The sequence below is a fragment of the Syngnathoides biaculeatus genome, chromosome 12, assembly GCF_019802595.1.
Source record: "Syngnathoides biaculeatus isolate LvHL_M chromosome 12, ASM1980259v1, whole genome shotgun sequence".
NCBI classification, from domain to species: Eukaryota; Metazoa; Chordata; class Actinopteri; order Syngnathiformes; family Syngnathidae; genus Syngnathoides; species Syngnathoides biaculeatus.
In genome coordinates this window covers 15905945-15920931 of record NC_084651.1, presented here as the reverse complement: position 1 = coordinate 15920931, position 14987 = coordinate 15905945, and the positions used below count along the sequence as shown (strand labels likewise).

The window sequence follows — 14987 nt, the reverse complement described above, 5'->3', positions numbered from 1 at the left end:
GTTCATATTTACGTGGGTAAACGATTGTTGCCGCACATTTATGTCAATACAGACCAGGCGCAGACAGATCCCAGCCCGGCAACATATGACGATTCATGGTTTACGCAACGAAAATTTACCTGTAATCCATTTGGCAAAAGCAATATTCCACCCAGGAAACCAAATGAAATTCCATTCAGGTTAGGCCCGTTTACTTAACTGATATGTTTATATAGAGTATTTTTGTTCACTTTGGGTTTCTAATCGATTCAAACTGGAATACAAGGCTACATCCAAACCACCCTATTGTGGGTTTTCTAGTACGTACTTTTATTTTGACAACAGTCTGAGCATCCGTTTCACCTAACACAAACTAGGAGTACAATTTCTCATCTACTCCCTAGTACATGCCCAGGGAGGAATATTCATACATTCATTTATACCACTGTAAAACTAGCATTTGTCCAGCTACATTTCTATTACAATATTCCCCCACCAAGTGTTCTTCCTCTTCCGCCTTTCCACCCTCAACCCACATTGTTTCACATATTGTTATGTTTCTCCAGAGGAGGAAAGACATTGTTTTCCACCATATGAGCCCTCATCACAAAACATATACCCAGCAGAGACTTTTGTAGACATTTCTACAGCATAGATGATGTTTTTCTCTTTGAGCCCCATGTATTATTTGGAGTTTAAATTGAAAATTACTTTGTAGGATTTGTGTGGGTGTAGTGTAATGTGTGAGGGTGAACGAAAGGCATGAAAGCATTTGTGTGTTGACTTGACTGTGCTGGTGTATATTTGCAAATACTTGAAAAAAAAAAAGTGATAACAGTAGCAGGGATACTCTTTGTAGAAATTTTGTCTAATTGTCAGAAATAATTTTAATTCACAGCTCCAGTAGAAGGAACTGGGACGCGCATCCCAGAGGAGCCGCGGGTCATTAAATCTGAGAGGGCGATGTTCCGCCCACCATTGCTGAGGCACCCAACCGTAGCTGTGGCGGTAAATTGGTTGATGCTTTCCATGGTGATAGTTCCGCAATCTGGTGGTGCATACCGGTGGGGAGGGATGCTGTCCAGCTGAAGAAAGAGTCCTGCTGTGGTGTGGAACTTACTTGATATGTACAAGCAGCGTAAACGGAATATATTGAAGGTTGCTCAAGTTGCTTAGGTTTTTGGATGTTGGGTGGCTGGTCTGTTTGACATACTACTGCTACATCGGATGGACAATGCCTCAAAGTCTCAGACCATCGTCTTCAGTCATTAAAGGAGAATGGCTCCAGAAGAGGTCAAAGTGTAGTGAAAAAGTATTTGCCACCTCCTGATTTCAGATTTTTTATTTTTATTTTTTGCATATCTATCGCACACAAAGGTTTCAAATCATCAAACTAATTTTAATATCAGTCAGACAACCCAAGGAAATGCAGTTTTCAAATAATTCAATTAAGGCACAAAAAAATTTCCCAACCTTTCTGACCATCTGTGAAAAAGTAATTGACTGTTGAACCTAATAACAGGTTGTACCACCAGTGGCAGCAATAACTGAAATCAAGCATTTGTAATATATGATGATCAGACTTTCACATCGCTCTGAAATTGAAACTAAAATTAATAGTGGGACAAATACATTTTTCACGGCACTGTATCCTGAGGTGTTTGTTCATAAGTGAGGAAAGAATGGAACGAGCTGATTGGTGCAGCATCCAGTGATGCAAATTGTGTCTGGTGTAATGAAGAAATAGCTTAGACGAAAGGCTAGATTTCCCACTCTCACCTATGGTCACAAGATTTGGTTTGTGACACATAGACTAAGATTATGGATACAAGTAGACAATTATTTTCTTCTACAGGGGATCTTGGCACTCCCTTAGGTAAGAAGGTAAGAACTCTGTCATCCAGGAGAGACCAAGAGTAGAGATGCCGCTCCTCGGCATTGATATAGGCCAGATGAGGTGGACTGGACATCTGGTGAGAACGGCTTCTTGGTGAGGTGTTCCAGGCACTTCCCACAGGGAGGAGGCTTAGGGGAATACCCAGGACCGCCACATAAACGTGATTTGTATAGTATAATAGTTAAGACAAAAGGCCCCAAAATGGTTTCCCCCAAAAATTTACTGTAAACCTTCAGAGGCAAAGGCTATTCTTTACATAAGGATGACAGTTACTAACTCTAGGTCTATATCTTATCTCTGTTTTAGTCACATAAAGTATAAGAAATCGTAAATAGCCCTTTCGTTTGGTACGTCCTTGCCACAAGTAAGGGCCGACTAAGCAGGGCTGATAATTTATTTTTTTTAACTGGTTAGTTACAAAGCAGTGGTAAAATAAATTCCACATGCACACACACAATACTAAAAAGCTTCAAGAGATATAAAGATATATATACTGTACACGTATGCACACTCCTAAAATATGGGCTGGACACTAAAGACACCCAATTACTGTGTGTGTGAGCGTGTGCACGTAGCCTCACCTTCGCCAGACACTGGGGGTGTCTCTCATGAAGAGCTAGGCTCGTCAGGTTCAACACGGTCCTCTCATTGAGCCATGTAGGTGGCCCCTCCTGGTCTTCCTCCTCTTTAAGTCTCATCAAGACCCTCTCAAGAACCAACTCCCTCACCTCATACTGCGGACAATTTAGCAGACTTTCCAAGAGTTGAGTTGTGTGGTGATGCCTCCCCCATAGCTCAGGGATCTCAATGCTGGCACTGAGGGCAATCCTTGTCAAGCTGAGCATGTACTGGATGCAGGCAGGCTCCTGGTTGGATGTGGCGCTGCTGTTGGTGACCAAGGTTGAGGTCAACAGAACAGACAGCGTCTCTTGACGGAGCTTGTTAACCTCTGAATCTGATGGTCACAAGAAATCAATGTATTTATTCTATATCATCACCTTGAACAAGGCAAAGTTATGATTGTCTTCTGTTTATAGTGTTTGCAAAATGATCTAAAAAGGACAACAGTGGTTTCCATGAGTACATTCCATTAGTGTTGTTTGGGTCACAGAAAGGAATAAATACCTTTGGTGCGGTTTAGATATTTTTCATTTTTCACTGTTACAGAATGGTTACATTAGGGCCAAATGTACTACTTGAGTCAATAGAGCCAACAACGGTGTTGAAAACTTTTGCACAGTCTATAAAATTCACTTTTCTCGAGAGAGAAAGAGGTGTCTATGGGAGAAAAGCAGATAATTTTGAAGTTGAGAGGAGAGAAAATAGACTATAGCGACTGTGCAAACATTTGGCATGGTCAATACAACAATTTGTAATATCCTTAAAAGGAAAAAAACAACTGGTGGTCTTAGAAACAATCAAACACATCAGCCTTGGGCATCAACAGCAGTTCATAACAGAAAGATTATTGAGAGCTAAGAAGAAACAACCAAAGACAACAGTCATTGACATCACTGTCAAGGGATAATAATTTTCAAAGAAGACTATGAGAGAAGAACTATACAACACATATCGCAAGATGCAAAACACTCATCAGCAAAAAGAATCGGAAGACGAAAATGGATTTTGCAAAAAAGTACAGACGTTTTGGAGCAAGGTTTTAAGCGTTGATGAGGAAAGCAAGCAAAGCAAATCTATTTGTATAGCACATTTCATAGAAAAGGTAATTCAATACGCTTTACATGATTAAAAGCCTTCAAATACATAACATTTGAAAAAGTTAAAACAGCTTTTAGTGCAAGAAATATAATTGAAAACAGGAAGTACCCTAAAACGCATCAGAAAAAAAAAAACTTTAAATCTGGATCTGAAAACGCTCACACTTGGGGCTGATGTCACCTCTGTTGGCAACTTATTCCATATTGCTTTGCAGCGTTAAAGCTAAATGCTGCTTCACCATGTTTGCTTTGGACTCTGCACTCTATTATTACACCTGAGCTAGTTAATCTGAGAGTCCTACTGGGTTAGTATTGCATTACCATTTATTTCATGTCATCAGGACCTAAAACAATTTAGTGATTTATAGACCTGTAGCAGAACTTTAAAATCTATTCTAAAACTGACAGGAAGCTAGTGGAAAAACTTTTAGAATTGGCATTACATCCTCTGACCACTTTGTTCTGGTCACAATCTGAGCTGCAGCATTCTGAACGAGCTGCAACTGTTAATGCTCTTTTTGGGGAGTCCAATCAGAAGACCATTACAATAGTTATTACTAGTTAATACTTGATACAAAAGCATCGATAAGCTTCTCCAGGTCTGCTTAACACATGCAAGCCTTCATTCTAGATAGGTTCCTCAGATGGTAAAAGGAGGTTCTGTAATTGATTTGATATGATTGAAGGTCAGGTCGGAATCTATCAGAACACCAATGTTTCAGGACTCAGCCTTTGCTTTTTAAAGATAGTGAATCCAGGTATTTGTAAACAGCAACCCCTTTTTTTACTGCCAAAATAAACCTCTGTTCTTTTGTGGTTTAATTGAAGGAAATTTTGGCTCATCTAGTTATTTATCTGCTTTAGACAGTGGCACAACACATCAATTGAAATACGGTCATTTGGAGACACTGCTACATATAACTGTGTGTCATCTGCATAGCTAGGATAGTCAAAACTAAAGTTCTGGAAAATTTGACCCAAGGGTATCATATATAGGCTGAACAAGAGAGGCCCAAGAACTGACCCTTGAAGGACCCCATATGTCGTTGCCATTTGTTGAGATTGAGCACTTCCAATGGTTACAAAGTAGCTCCTTTCTTCCTTTCTACCTATGACTATATCTGTACTTGATATTCATCTCGCTCACATTAGATATACTATTTATACTTACAATATGCATTAGTCACGCACTGAAATGGAGATTTTTTTTTGTGCAACCAGTTTTCACATTGACGATTTTTTTTTGCACCATTATTTTTTATTTACAAATGACATTTTGGTTTTGCCTAAAGTTTGAAGTGAGGAATAGACCAAAGACACTACAATTTTCGTTTTGAGGACTCACAGCTACATTCTATTTTCAGCACACACTTTGTATCTTTAAAACCCAGAAGGATTGGAGTTCATGACGTCATTTAAATGAAAAACATGCTCAGAATTTAACCCAACAACTTTAAAGGTTAAAGAAACACACAAATCAAGTTGTAAGTCCAACAGATGTAGACAATGAGCCAGACAGAAAAAGAGTCTTGTTTGCCTTTCTATTTTGACTTTTATTGGAAAGGTTGCATCAGTGTCTGTTTGGAAATTTGTTTTTGCCAACCGAGCCACCTGTGGACATACACACTTGGGAATTCATCAATACACAAACACACATTGGCGCACACAAGCTTAACTATGTCCTCTAAAATGGAAGTAAAAATTCGAGGCGCTGCAACTTTATAGTTACTTGACAGCATTCAAAAGTTGCACTTCTGCCTACATAAATGGTTCACGGATCCTGCTTTTGACAATCAAGTCTCTCATGAGTCTCTCAATTGGATTTTATGCAATTTTACGTTGAGCAATATTGTCCTTAAACTGTTGGACTATTTTCTCACACACTTGTTCACAAACAATTGTACTGAACACAGTGCAACAAAATCCAGCCTAGGAGTACGTCAAAATGTGTCTGGACAAAAAAAGCGGGAAATTCAGATTTCCTACAGAGATGGGCTGGTTTACGGTGCAGAGGCCAGGTTACCATGGAACCTGATCCTCAAAGGGGGGTCCAGGGCCAAACAGGTATAGCCTAATAGACATAATGGTGGGCAGGAACACAGTAATGATACCAATGATAAAGGGAAGTGAGAGGGGAGGATGACTGAAGTGGACTGTCATTTAAATCCATGTTGTGTGAAAGCACTTAAAATATGATCACTTTAAAAACAAATCTACTATAACTAGTATTAAAAAGACTTAATATTGCACAGTAAAGGCAAGTAAAGAAAGCCAAAAATAGCAGATGCTGGTTTTACAATGGGCTTTACAGTGCTGTGAAAAAGTATTCACCCCATTCCTGTTTTTTTTTTTTTTTTTTGCATTTTTATCACACACAAAGGTTTAAAATTAAACCAACTTCAGTACCACTCAGAGACTATCCAAGGAATTACAAAATACATAATGAAAATAACAGGTTGTGCCACCCTTGGCAGCAATAACTGAAATCAATAGTTTGCGATAATTGGTGAGTCTTTCACATTCCTTGGGAGGAATTTTATCCCACTCTTTGCAGAATTATTTAAACTCTACCATATTGGAAGGTTTTCTAGCATATGTATGCGTTTCTTTCGTAAGGTCACACCACAGCACCTCAATTGGATTTTATGCAATTTACGTTGAGCAATATTGTCCTTAGACTGTTGGACTATTTTCTCACACACTTGTACACAAACAATTGTAAGGCAGACATGCTAATCAGTTGGACAGGAGTCCTGCCTTTTTTAACAAAAACCCTCAAGTAAAAATTATGTTGCACTAAAATTGCTTGAAGCTGCTTAATTGTAACTGAGTAAATGTAGCATGTTACTGACCCCACGTCTGCCTATAGGACGATATTAATTCTATAGCTACACAAATCAGAGGATGACCTGTAGAACGGAATAGGTTCTGTTCTTCCTTCGGGATTCAACTACAGTAATTGGACAGCAGCATAATAATTTTTCATATTCTACTGAGAACTACTGCAATGCAATGCGATACAGTTCTTGAGTCAAAACCTTAGAACGTTTGCACCATGAAAACTGTGACCCATTTCAGAGGTTGAACTTTTTTTTTTTTTAAGGAGGAGAGATTTGGATTGGATGGCGACGATTTAGGGCTATAAAACCACATCGAAAATTTGACCAGTGAAAGCTAATTATGTGGGAAAACAAGGTTTAGCAAGCTGTCACTGATGAATATCAATCACGTGCTGTGGTTGATAAAGGTCTAATTATGGGAACATGTTTTATGAGTGTTTTGCTATGGTCAAATGGGTGTCTAGGATAAGAATATCTATTAAAAAATTCCATTACACACAAACAAGTTACTGAAGATATTTTTTTCCATCCCAGCCGAGAATGAAGTTGAGGTTCTAATACAGTGGTAGCGCCACTTACGAATGTCTTGTAACGGAAAATTCAGGTTACGAAACGCCTCATCGGGGAAGAATATTCTCATTACGAAGGAAAATTCAGGATACTAATGGAAAAAATGGGCTCTGGATTTGCCGCCCTGCAAATTTCACCGAACCTAAACATCCTGTATCTTGGTTTGTGTGGCGCGATAGAGCTGCTCTCCCATTGGCTATCGCCGTAGTATCTTCCTGGCATCTCACTAGCTAGGAGAGACGTCAATCTATGCTTTTTATTTGCCTTGGACACTCAACTGTCACTGAAACCCACTAGTGCTTTCACACGCTCTCACAAGCTAGTGCACGTTGGAAAAGTACAATTTTTGTTCGTTTTTTTGCAAGTTTATTCTTCTTTCTTCACCATGGGCCCCAAGAATTTCTCCCATTCTCTTCGCATAGTCGCCAAACACCACAGGTAAATGAACATAATTGTTATTAACTTTTAAATTATAGAAATTGCTCATTTTTGGTGGGGAGGGGTTGAGGGGTCAGGGGGCTTGGAACAGATTAAGCTATTTACACGTAAAATGCGCTTCTACTTACAAAAAATTCACATTGCGAAACGACTTGCAGAATGGATTAATTTCCTAGTAGTAGAGTTACCACTGTACTTTCTAATACATCCATCCATTTTTTTTGTACTCCTTATCTGCAGTAGGGCTGCAGGCGTGCTGGACCCTGTCCTATCTTTGGGTGAGAGGCGTGGTACACCGTGAACTGGTCGCCAGTCAATCACAGGGTACATATACAGTGAAGAAAATTTGTATTTGAACACCCTGCTATATTGCAAGTTCTCCCACTTAGAAATCATTCTCATCGTAGATGCATGTCCACTGTGAGAGAAAAATCCAGAAATCACAATGTACGATTTAACGATTTGTGTGATGCAGCTGCAAATAAGTATTTGAAGACCTGTCTATCAGCTAGAATTCTGAAAAATGCCAGCTCGTTGTATTGCTGGATTTTGCTCAAACACTCAGGAGGATGGATACACGCTTCACACGTTCCCAAAAGACCTGGTTTGTCGTGAAAAATGGATTGCACAGGCGCAAAGGACATGAGCTTTGTGGGTTCTAAATGACATGTAGGTGTGTATTGAGCTATTGAAAAAATAATAATTAGGGTGACTAATTTGTCTCACAGTTTATAGCATATGTTACATGATCATGTTGAATAAATCTTCTTGGTCAAACCAGCAAAATATAACAAAGCACTTGTACTGCGTTTAAGACAATTTAATCACACACAATACAACACAAAACAATAACAAAATAGAAGTACAAAGACAGTTTAGTAGCGTGTAACACAAGCTAACTAGCCAAACGACATATAGTCACCACTCGAACTCCAACAACTTGTCCAAAAGCACCAATAATAGAAAGCTTCGTCCGTGTCCGACGACGTATTCCTCCTCTCAGAACGTAACAAAAGAACCGCGTCATAACGGTAGTGTCCGTATATTTGTCAGAAAGCGGCAGGCTGAATAAAAAACTCCGTCCGCGTCCGACGATGTAATCCTTCTCTCAGACCGTAACAAAAAATAGTCATATCGCTGTTAGCAGGTGTCAGCCTCGACGCAGAGGTGAGTTAGGCCAGGAGGCCGGCTGGCTGGCTGGGTGGCCCGTGCTTTCGCACTGCTGGCGGGGAGAAGAAAGGAGCATCGGCCACCGGTGTCTGGGCACCCCTGAAGTAGTTACTTTGTCCGGCATGGGTCCTCCTGAATACGCTACATACACAATACTTGTAAAAGAGCTAGGAAATCAAACAATTATTGGCCTGTCATTTTGAATTTTTCATTGGGTTCCTCTTCTGTCTGCCGGGGAGTCTGTTGTTAGTTAGAAGTGATAGCAAATCATATAAATATGGCTCGTAACGATAGGGTAACATGGTCCCAGTCATTTCACTTGATTCTGAGATGTTCTCTTCTTCGAAATGAGCTTCGGTCTCAGAAGGAGTGTCAGAAAAATCCAAAAGTCTTTCTTGTTCATCTCCCGTTGCAGCGAGCACAACATGTTGTCAACAGCGCCTGTCCCTTGTGACATCTGCAAATGACGTTACAGGCAATATGACCGCCACTGGGACGTCGAGTGAGACTTTGCGCATTCATGACATGCTCTCTACTCCCCAGTATAGATATTTAAGTGAATATTATATGTACTTTTCATAACAATATCTATTTTAAAAGGTATATTTGGTATCAGTGGCACTGTAACGTCATGTAAGAAAAATGGCAGACAGTTATGTAAGGAGCTGGATCCAGCTTGTTTTGATTTCTCGATATTTTCACTTTAAAATCCAAACGTATTTAGCACATAGCCAACCGAAAATACAAGGTCCTCTCCCTCCTCTCTTTTTTCATGGCACTCAAACTGGGTCAAAGGCACAAACCCACCATCTGTCAAGGATTCCGCTCCTTTGGTTTCACATTCCTCCTGAGGAGATCCGCACTGAGACGCGTCTGCACACGTCCACACAAATACACACAATTACATAGCAGGGCGCTACTCTGAACAGTCTTTAGGCATGATTCCTGTTACCATGTTAACAGTCAATCTAGTGGGATAGTGTCGTAGAGTTTTTCTAGACAACATTGCAGGGACATCTGTTTTGATTCAGAGCAAACGGATGTTAACACAGTTGTTGCTTACTGAGAGCATATAGATTCATGCAAAAAGATGACATCAGCAAAACTAGTCTGAGTGTAAATCTAGATACAATTAATAATATTATATTAGAGTCATACCTCTGCTTATGAACGTCCCTAACAAAAAAAATCAGGTTACAAAAAGCCTCCCTGGAATGTATTAGATTATTTACATGTAAAATGAGTTCATACTTACAAAAGATTCAAGTTACTAAACGACTTCTGGAACAGATTAATTTCGTACGTAGAGGTAGCATTGCACTACTTTCCACAAAACGTAACTATATTACTGTTGCATAATTAGACTATACAGTGGGTATGGAAAGTATTCCGTTATATAGCAGCCATTTTCTCAAATCATTTAAACCCCAAGTATTCAGACCCTTTACCTACTATTTAGCTCAAGCATTCTTTTTTCAGCCACAAGTATTTTGGGAAATGATGCAACAAGTTCGTTGCAACACCTGGATTTGGGGATGCTCTACCATTCCTCCTTGGCAATCCTCCCTAGTTCTCAGGCCGGAAGGTGATTTTCTTTAACTTTCTCCCTTCTCCCAACTACATCTCGGGAGCTCAATTACAGTGATCTTTGGGTTCTTTCCAGTTCTGTCAGGTTGGATTGTGAATGTTGGTGAACAGCCATTTTCAGGTCTCTCCAAAGATGTTCAATTGGGTTTAAGTCAGGGCTTTGGACAGGCCATTCAAGAATAGTCCCGGGGTTGTTCTGAATCCACTCCGTTATTTTAGCTTTGTGGGCGGGGGTGGCGGACTGCCCTAGGTCCCGTGCCTTGGGACGTGTTCTATCCACAGGGTTGCTCTCAGGCAGAGCCGTGGTCCCAGTTTCTATCCTCGATTGATTGGGTGGGGTCCATCGTCTCCGTGTTGCGGACACAGCAATTATAGGATACTTCTGTCAGTCTTTTTGCATTCATAGTGGTTTGGATTCACTTGCATGTGTCCGTAGGCACACACTCCTGGGGTTCTCTCATTGGGTGTGGGACTATTCACTTATTGCAATGTACAATCCAAGTGTACATGAAGAGTATTACCTATTATAGTATTATCTAAGTAGTTACCAAGTACTTACCCAAGTAGTATAGCATTACCTAAGAGTATTATCTCACTTGGGTTTCGTTCTATAGACCTCTATAATTTGTCAGTCCCAACACATTCTACCTGTATTTCCAGGTTCATAATCTTTGTCTTGCATGCTTCTTCTCCTCTTGTTTTGTCCTTCCTTCACAGGTGGTAGCACTATGATCTCAAGTAACAGCTATTTTTTGTTGTTGTAGTTGTTGTTGTTGTAGTAGATATGGAATGATTTGGTTTTGTTTCTGCTTACAATTGACACCTTGTTTTTTTTGTCTCTCTCACCCCTCTATAAATTCTGTTCTGTTTGGCTGATTGACTCTGAAACACAATGAAACTTCAATTAAAATACAAAGAAGTCACAAAGGAACCTCGAAGAAACTCTTTGGTGACAGGAAAAACTGAAGATTCTCCATTTTGCTTGCTTTAACAGCCGAACAGGACACAGAAAAAGAACCCAACAAAAAAATAAAAGACAGGTGTGTGGCTTTTCTAATCAAGTCCAATCAGTATAAACAAACATAGCTGGACTCTAATGAAGGTGTAGAACCTTCAAGAATGATCAGAAGATATAGACAGCACTCGAGTTAAATATATGTCACTGTAAAGAGTCTGAATACCTATGGCTGTGTGATATTTTAGTTTTTCTTTTTTAATGATTCTGAAAAAGTCAATATGGGGTGCTATGTGTACATTGAAGAAAAAATTAACTTAACTGATTTTAGCAAATGGCTGCTATATAACTAAGAGTGAAAAATTTAAGGGGGTCTGAATACTTTGCTTTCTTTGTGCTTAGGCTACGTTAATCTTCACAGTGGCCACAGAAGCCCTGTTTGCCTGAAATGCAGTGTGCCGTTGGATTTTGGCATTTTTTTCCTCTGTATTAAAGTTGAGCAGGTTTTGTCATGGTCTATCATGAAAACCGTAACAGGTTATGCAAGGATAACGCTACTGAGTCCTATAAGCACAAAGGTGCAATACGGTTCAGCAAGTGGTTTACCACTGATGCCAGTAAGTTCCTGACTGACCTGTCACATTCCGACATTCCTCATCTTTCTCACTTTCTGACAAGACATTTTACAGATGAAATGTGGACACCAGGCAGATTTTGAGCATACCAGTGACCTCATCAGAGTCAAAGGAAGCTCCTTTGCTGGGCCTTGGCCAGCTTGATCAAGATTTTGCACGATTATTTAATCTATCAGGGTACCGTGGTGAAAGAGTGGTTCTCACACCTGCCTAAACCTTCTGTGGTAGTGCGACTGAATCCAGTTTCTGGCCTTCCTCTCTGGCATTAAGATGTCTTCCACACATAGGTTTTCTCTGGGTACTTTTGTTTGCTCCCACATTCCAAAAAACATGTTCCTCAGCAATAGCAGTAAGTCACATTTGCCAATTTCTTCCCCCAATCTCATGACCATGTTGTTTTGTCCACATTGGCCTGAAGCAGGGCTCTAATGGCCGCTGGGAACATAGTGTAAATGTAGCTTTCCTCTAGAGTATAATTTTCTTTTAATTCCTCATCAATGCTGCTCTTTGTATTTTTTTTTTCAAAATTATTTATACAAGTCTAAGTGCGAGAATAGTGTTGCTGTGACAAGTTCCCTCACGGACACCGATGAATAAAGTACAGTGCAGTGAGAAAGTATGGGCCCCCTTCTCACACATATTTTTGCATTGTTTCCCCGCTTTCATCTTCATCATCAAATTAATGTAAATACAATTCAATTGCATTGATTTTATATAAATTAAATGTTTTTAAACTATGATGTTATTTATTAAGGAAAAGAATATTCAAAGTTATCTGTCCCAGTGTGAAAAAAATTATGGTCCTCTAAACCTCAAAATTGGTTGTGCCATCCTCAGCAGCAATGACTAAAATCAAGTGATTTCTACAACTGGGAATGAGTCTTTTAGATCTCTGTGAATATTGTTGCTCAGTCTTCTTTGCAGAATTGCTTGAATCCAGGAAAAATTTAGGGTTTTCCAGGATTCCACCATTACGGTTGCACTATGTCATAACCAAAACGTGAGTGTAATCCGTATCTAATAAAGTGGAAACGTTAACATAAACATTACTTAGTGGGACAGTAAGTTTTGGATATGTTGGGAGGCTTTATAGTAGAATTGCTCAAAAATGCATACTGCACTGAAATGAACTGAACCACATTGACTGGTGGCTCTGGGAGTCTTTTTTTCCCATTCACTGTTCGTCAAAACATTTTAAATTGAAGCATTTAAAAAATATTTTGTCAATAAGCGAATATGTCTCACAAACATTCTGTACGTTATGTTGGGAAATTTCCAATACAAGTTATTGGCCAAACCACATCGGAATAGTTTAGGAATGCAATCACGTAATGTATTGCATAATATTTGTATTGACACTCAATATTTATTAATACTGATTAATGTATCATTAATTATGTCTTGATTTACTCACCACACAGAAGGCTAATCTTTGATCCACACAGACACACCAACACATCTAGAAAGGCTCCTCTGGTAACCACACACTTATTCTCACTAAAAAGAAATGAGGAGAAAGACATAAGCTATTATGTTAATTTGAATCCTTATTACTGGAGTGACTACTGTGAATAATGACAAGAACAATAAATCAAGTTTTAGGTCAAACGCTTGTATGACTGAAGCCCAATTCAACACGATTACTTAACAGCTGAAAATGTAGGCTATTAAATTAATCAAAACACAAACATCAGATCCTATGATCTATTTACTCAAGAAAAACATCTCCTTAAACACAAAATCTAAAAGCTAAAATTTGAACCAAACATAAGCAAACTAGAAATGCTGCTGTTCCTGGGTCACAGGACTGCAACAAATTGTAGCTTGTGAGTCACATGAAATGCCTGAGCTGCACAATCTCATATGAGTAAATAAAGTTAAATGCACTCACTCAAGCAGAGGGAAGAATGAGACAAAAAAAAGTATTAAAGCTGCCTCAAGTCATATTAGTATTTAGTTTTAGCAACTTGTGTGGGCAGCATATGTTCATTTTATGTGCAGCCTCAATGAACACTATGTCCTGGGTGCTATGAAAGGCCACAATTGTGTGAGAACAAGGGAGACCGTGTGTTAGCTAAACGTCATATTTTCATCAAGCAGTTATTAAACACACATGGACAGACAGTATGATAGTGCTCGAGAATGGAAGAGAGACGAACCATGTGAATAAGGTCAAGGAGGGATTTTAAGGTAAAAGCAAGAAAGAACACTGTTGTCATCATTGGTTGCAGTCATCACAAAATCTAGAGCTGGAATTATCGGACAAGAATCAAGCAAAGGACAACTAAACTGTATGGAATAATTTTTTGTATTATTAACTTCCTGTTAAACTTTGTGTTGCCACTGCCCTATATTGACACTCATGTAGTTGTCCATCCATCTATCCATCTTCTACCACTTATGTGGGTCGGCTCATGGGGGAAGTAGCATTAGCAGGGACGTCCAGATTTCCCTTTCCCCAGCCACTTCATCTAACACTTGCGGGAGGATCCTGAGGCGTTCCCAGGCCAGCCAAAAGACAAAATCTCCTCAGTGTGTCCTGGGTCGTCTCGGGGGTCTCTTTCCGGTAGGACGTGCTCAGAAAACCTCACGAGGGAGCCGCCCGGGTGCCATCCAAATAAGATGCCCAAGCCACCTCATCAGGCTTATCTCAAGGGGGAGGAGCAGTGGCTCCACTCTGAGCCCCTTCCAGATGACCTAACTTCTCACCCTATACCTAATGGAGAAAGTTCTGTTTTTGTGGGTGTAGTTAAAATCAGTGGTGAACTGGTGGTGGGTGCATGAACATATAAAAAGAAGCTGGCTGCTCTAGTAAGCAAGATTTCATCTTGTCATTCTAATTAAGACTCATCAGTGTAACCATGCGAAGCTAGCACGCCTACTGTTGCTAAAACTCAGCAACCCTGTGAACAGATGATAACTGAGACCCTGGACTAAGGAAATAAAAAGAGGGGGGCGGGGTTGTTGCCAGACAGTAATCTTTGCTCCAACTCAAGAACTTGATTTTTGGTAAAAGGTCCAGAGGTAGATGATATGATGGGGAATAGAGCAGGTTTTCACTTTGAAACTGAAGCCTCGGCAGGACATGAAGCAGACATGGTCAGGGAGGGGAGGACTGGTGGGACAAGGAACTATTCTTCTGCTGGGGGAGTTGGGAGGGACTGAGGGATGCTTATCTGTACATGCATGTGTCTAAGA

The 14987-nt window shown here is 39.9% G+C and overlaps 1 protein-coding gene across 5 annotated transcripts in view; it reads right to left on the bottom strand.

The window, feature by feature from the left end:
- The window catches only part of thada (THADA armadillo repeat containing), a 98457-nt gene that overhangs the window by 34005 nt on the left and 49465 nt on the right, over positions 1 to 14987 (bottom strand). For 4 of the 5 annotated variants that reach the window (XM_061837144.1, XM_061837143.1, XM_061837142.1 and 1 more), the window contains 2 exons: positions 13204 to 13286; positions 2458 to 2831 (listed from right to left, as the gene is read on the bottom strand). In XM_061837144.1, coding sequence (XP_061693128.1) covers positions 2458 to 2831; positions 13204 to 13286 — 457 coding nt within the window. Of the gene's footprint in view, positions 1 to 1464; positions 2005 to 2457; positions 2832 to 13203; positions 13287 to 14987 lie in introns of those variants that run through there. The other variant, XM_061837146.1, reaches the window with a different exon arrangement.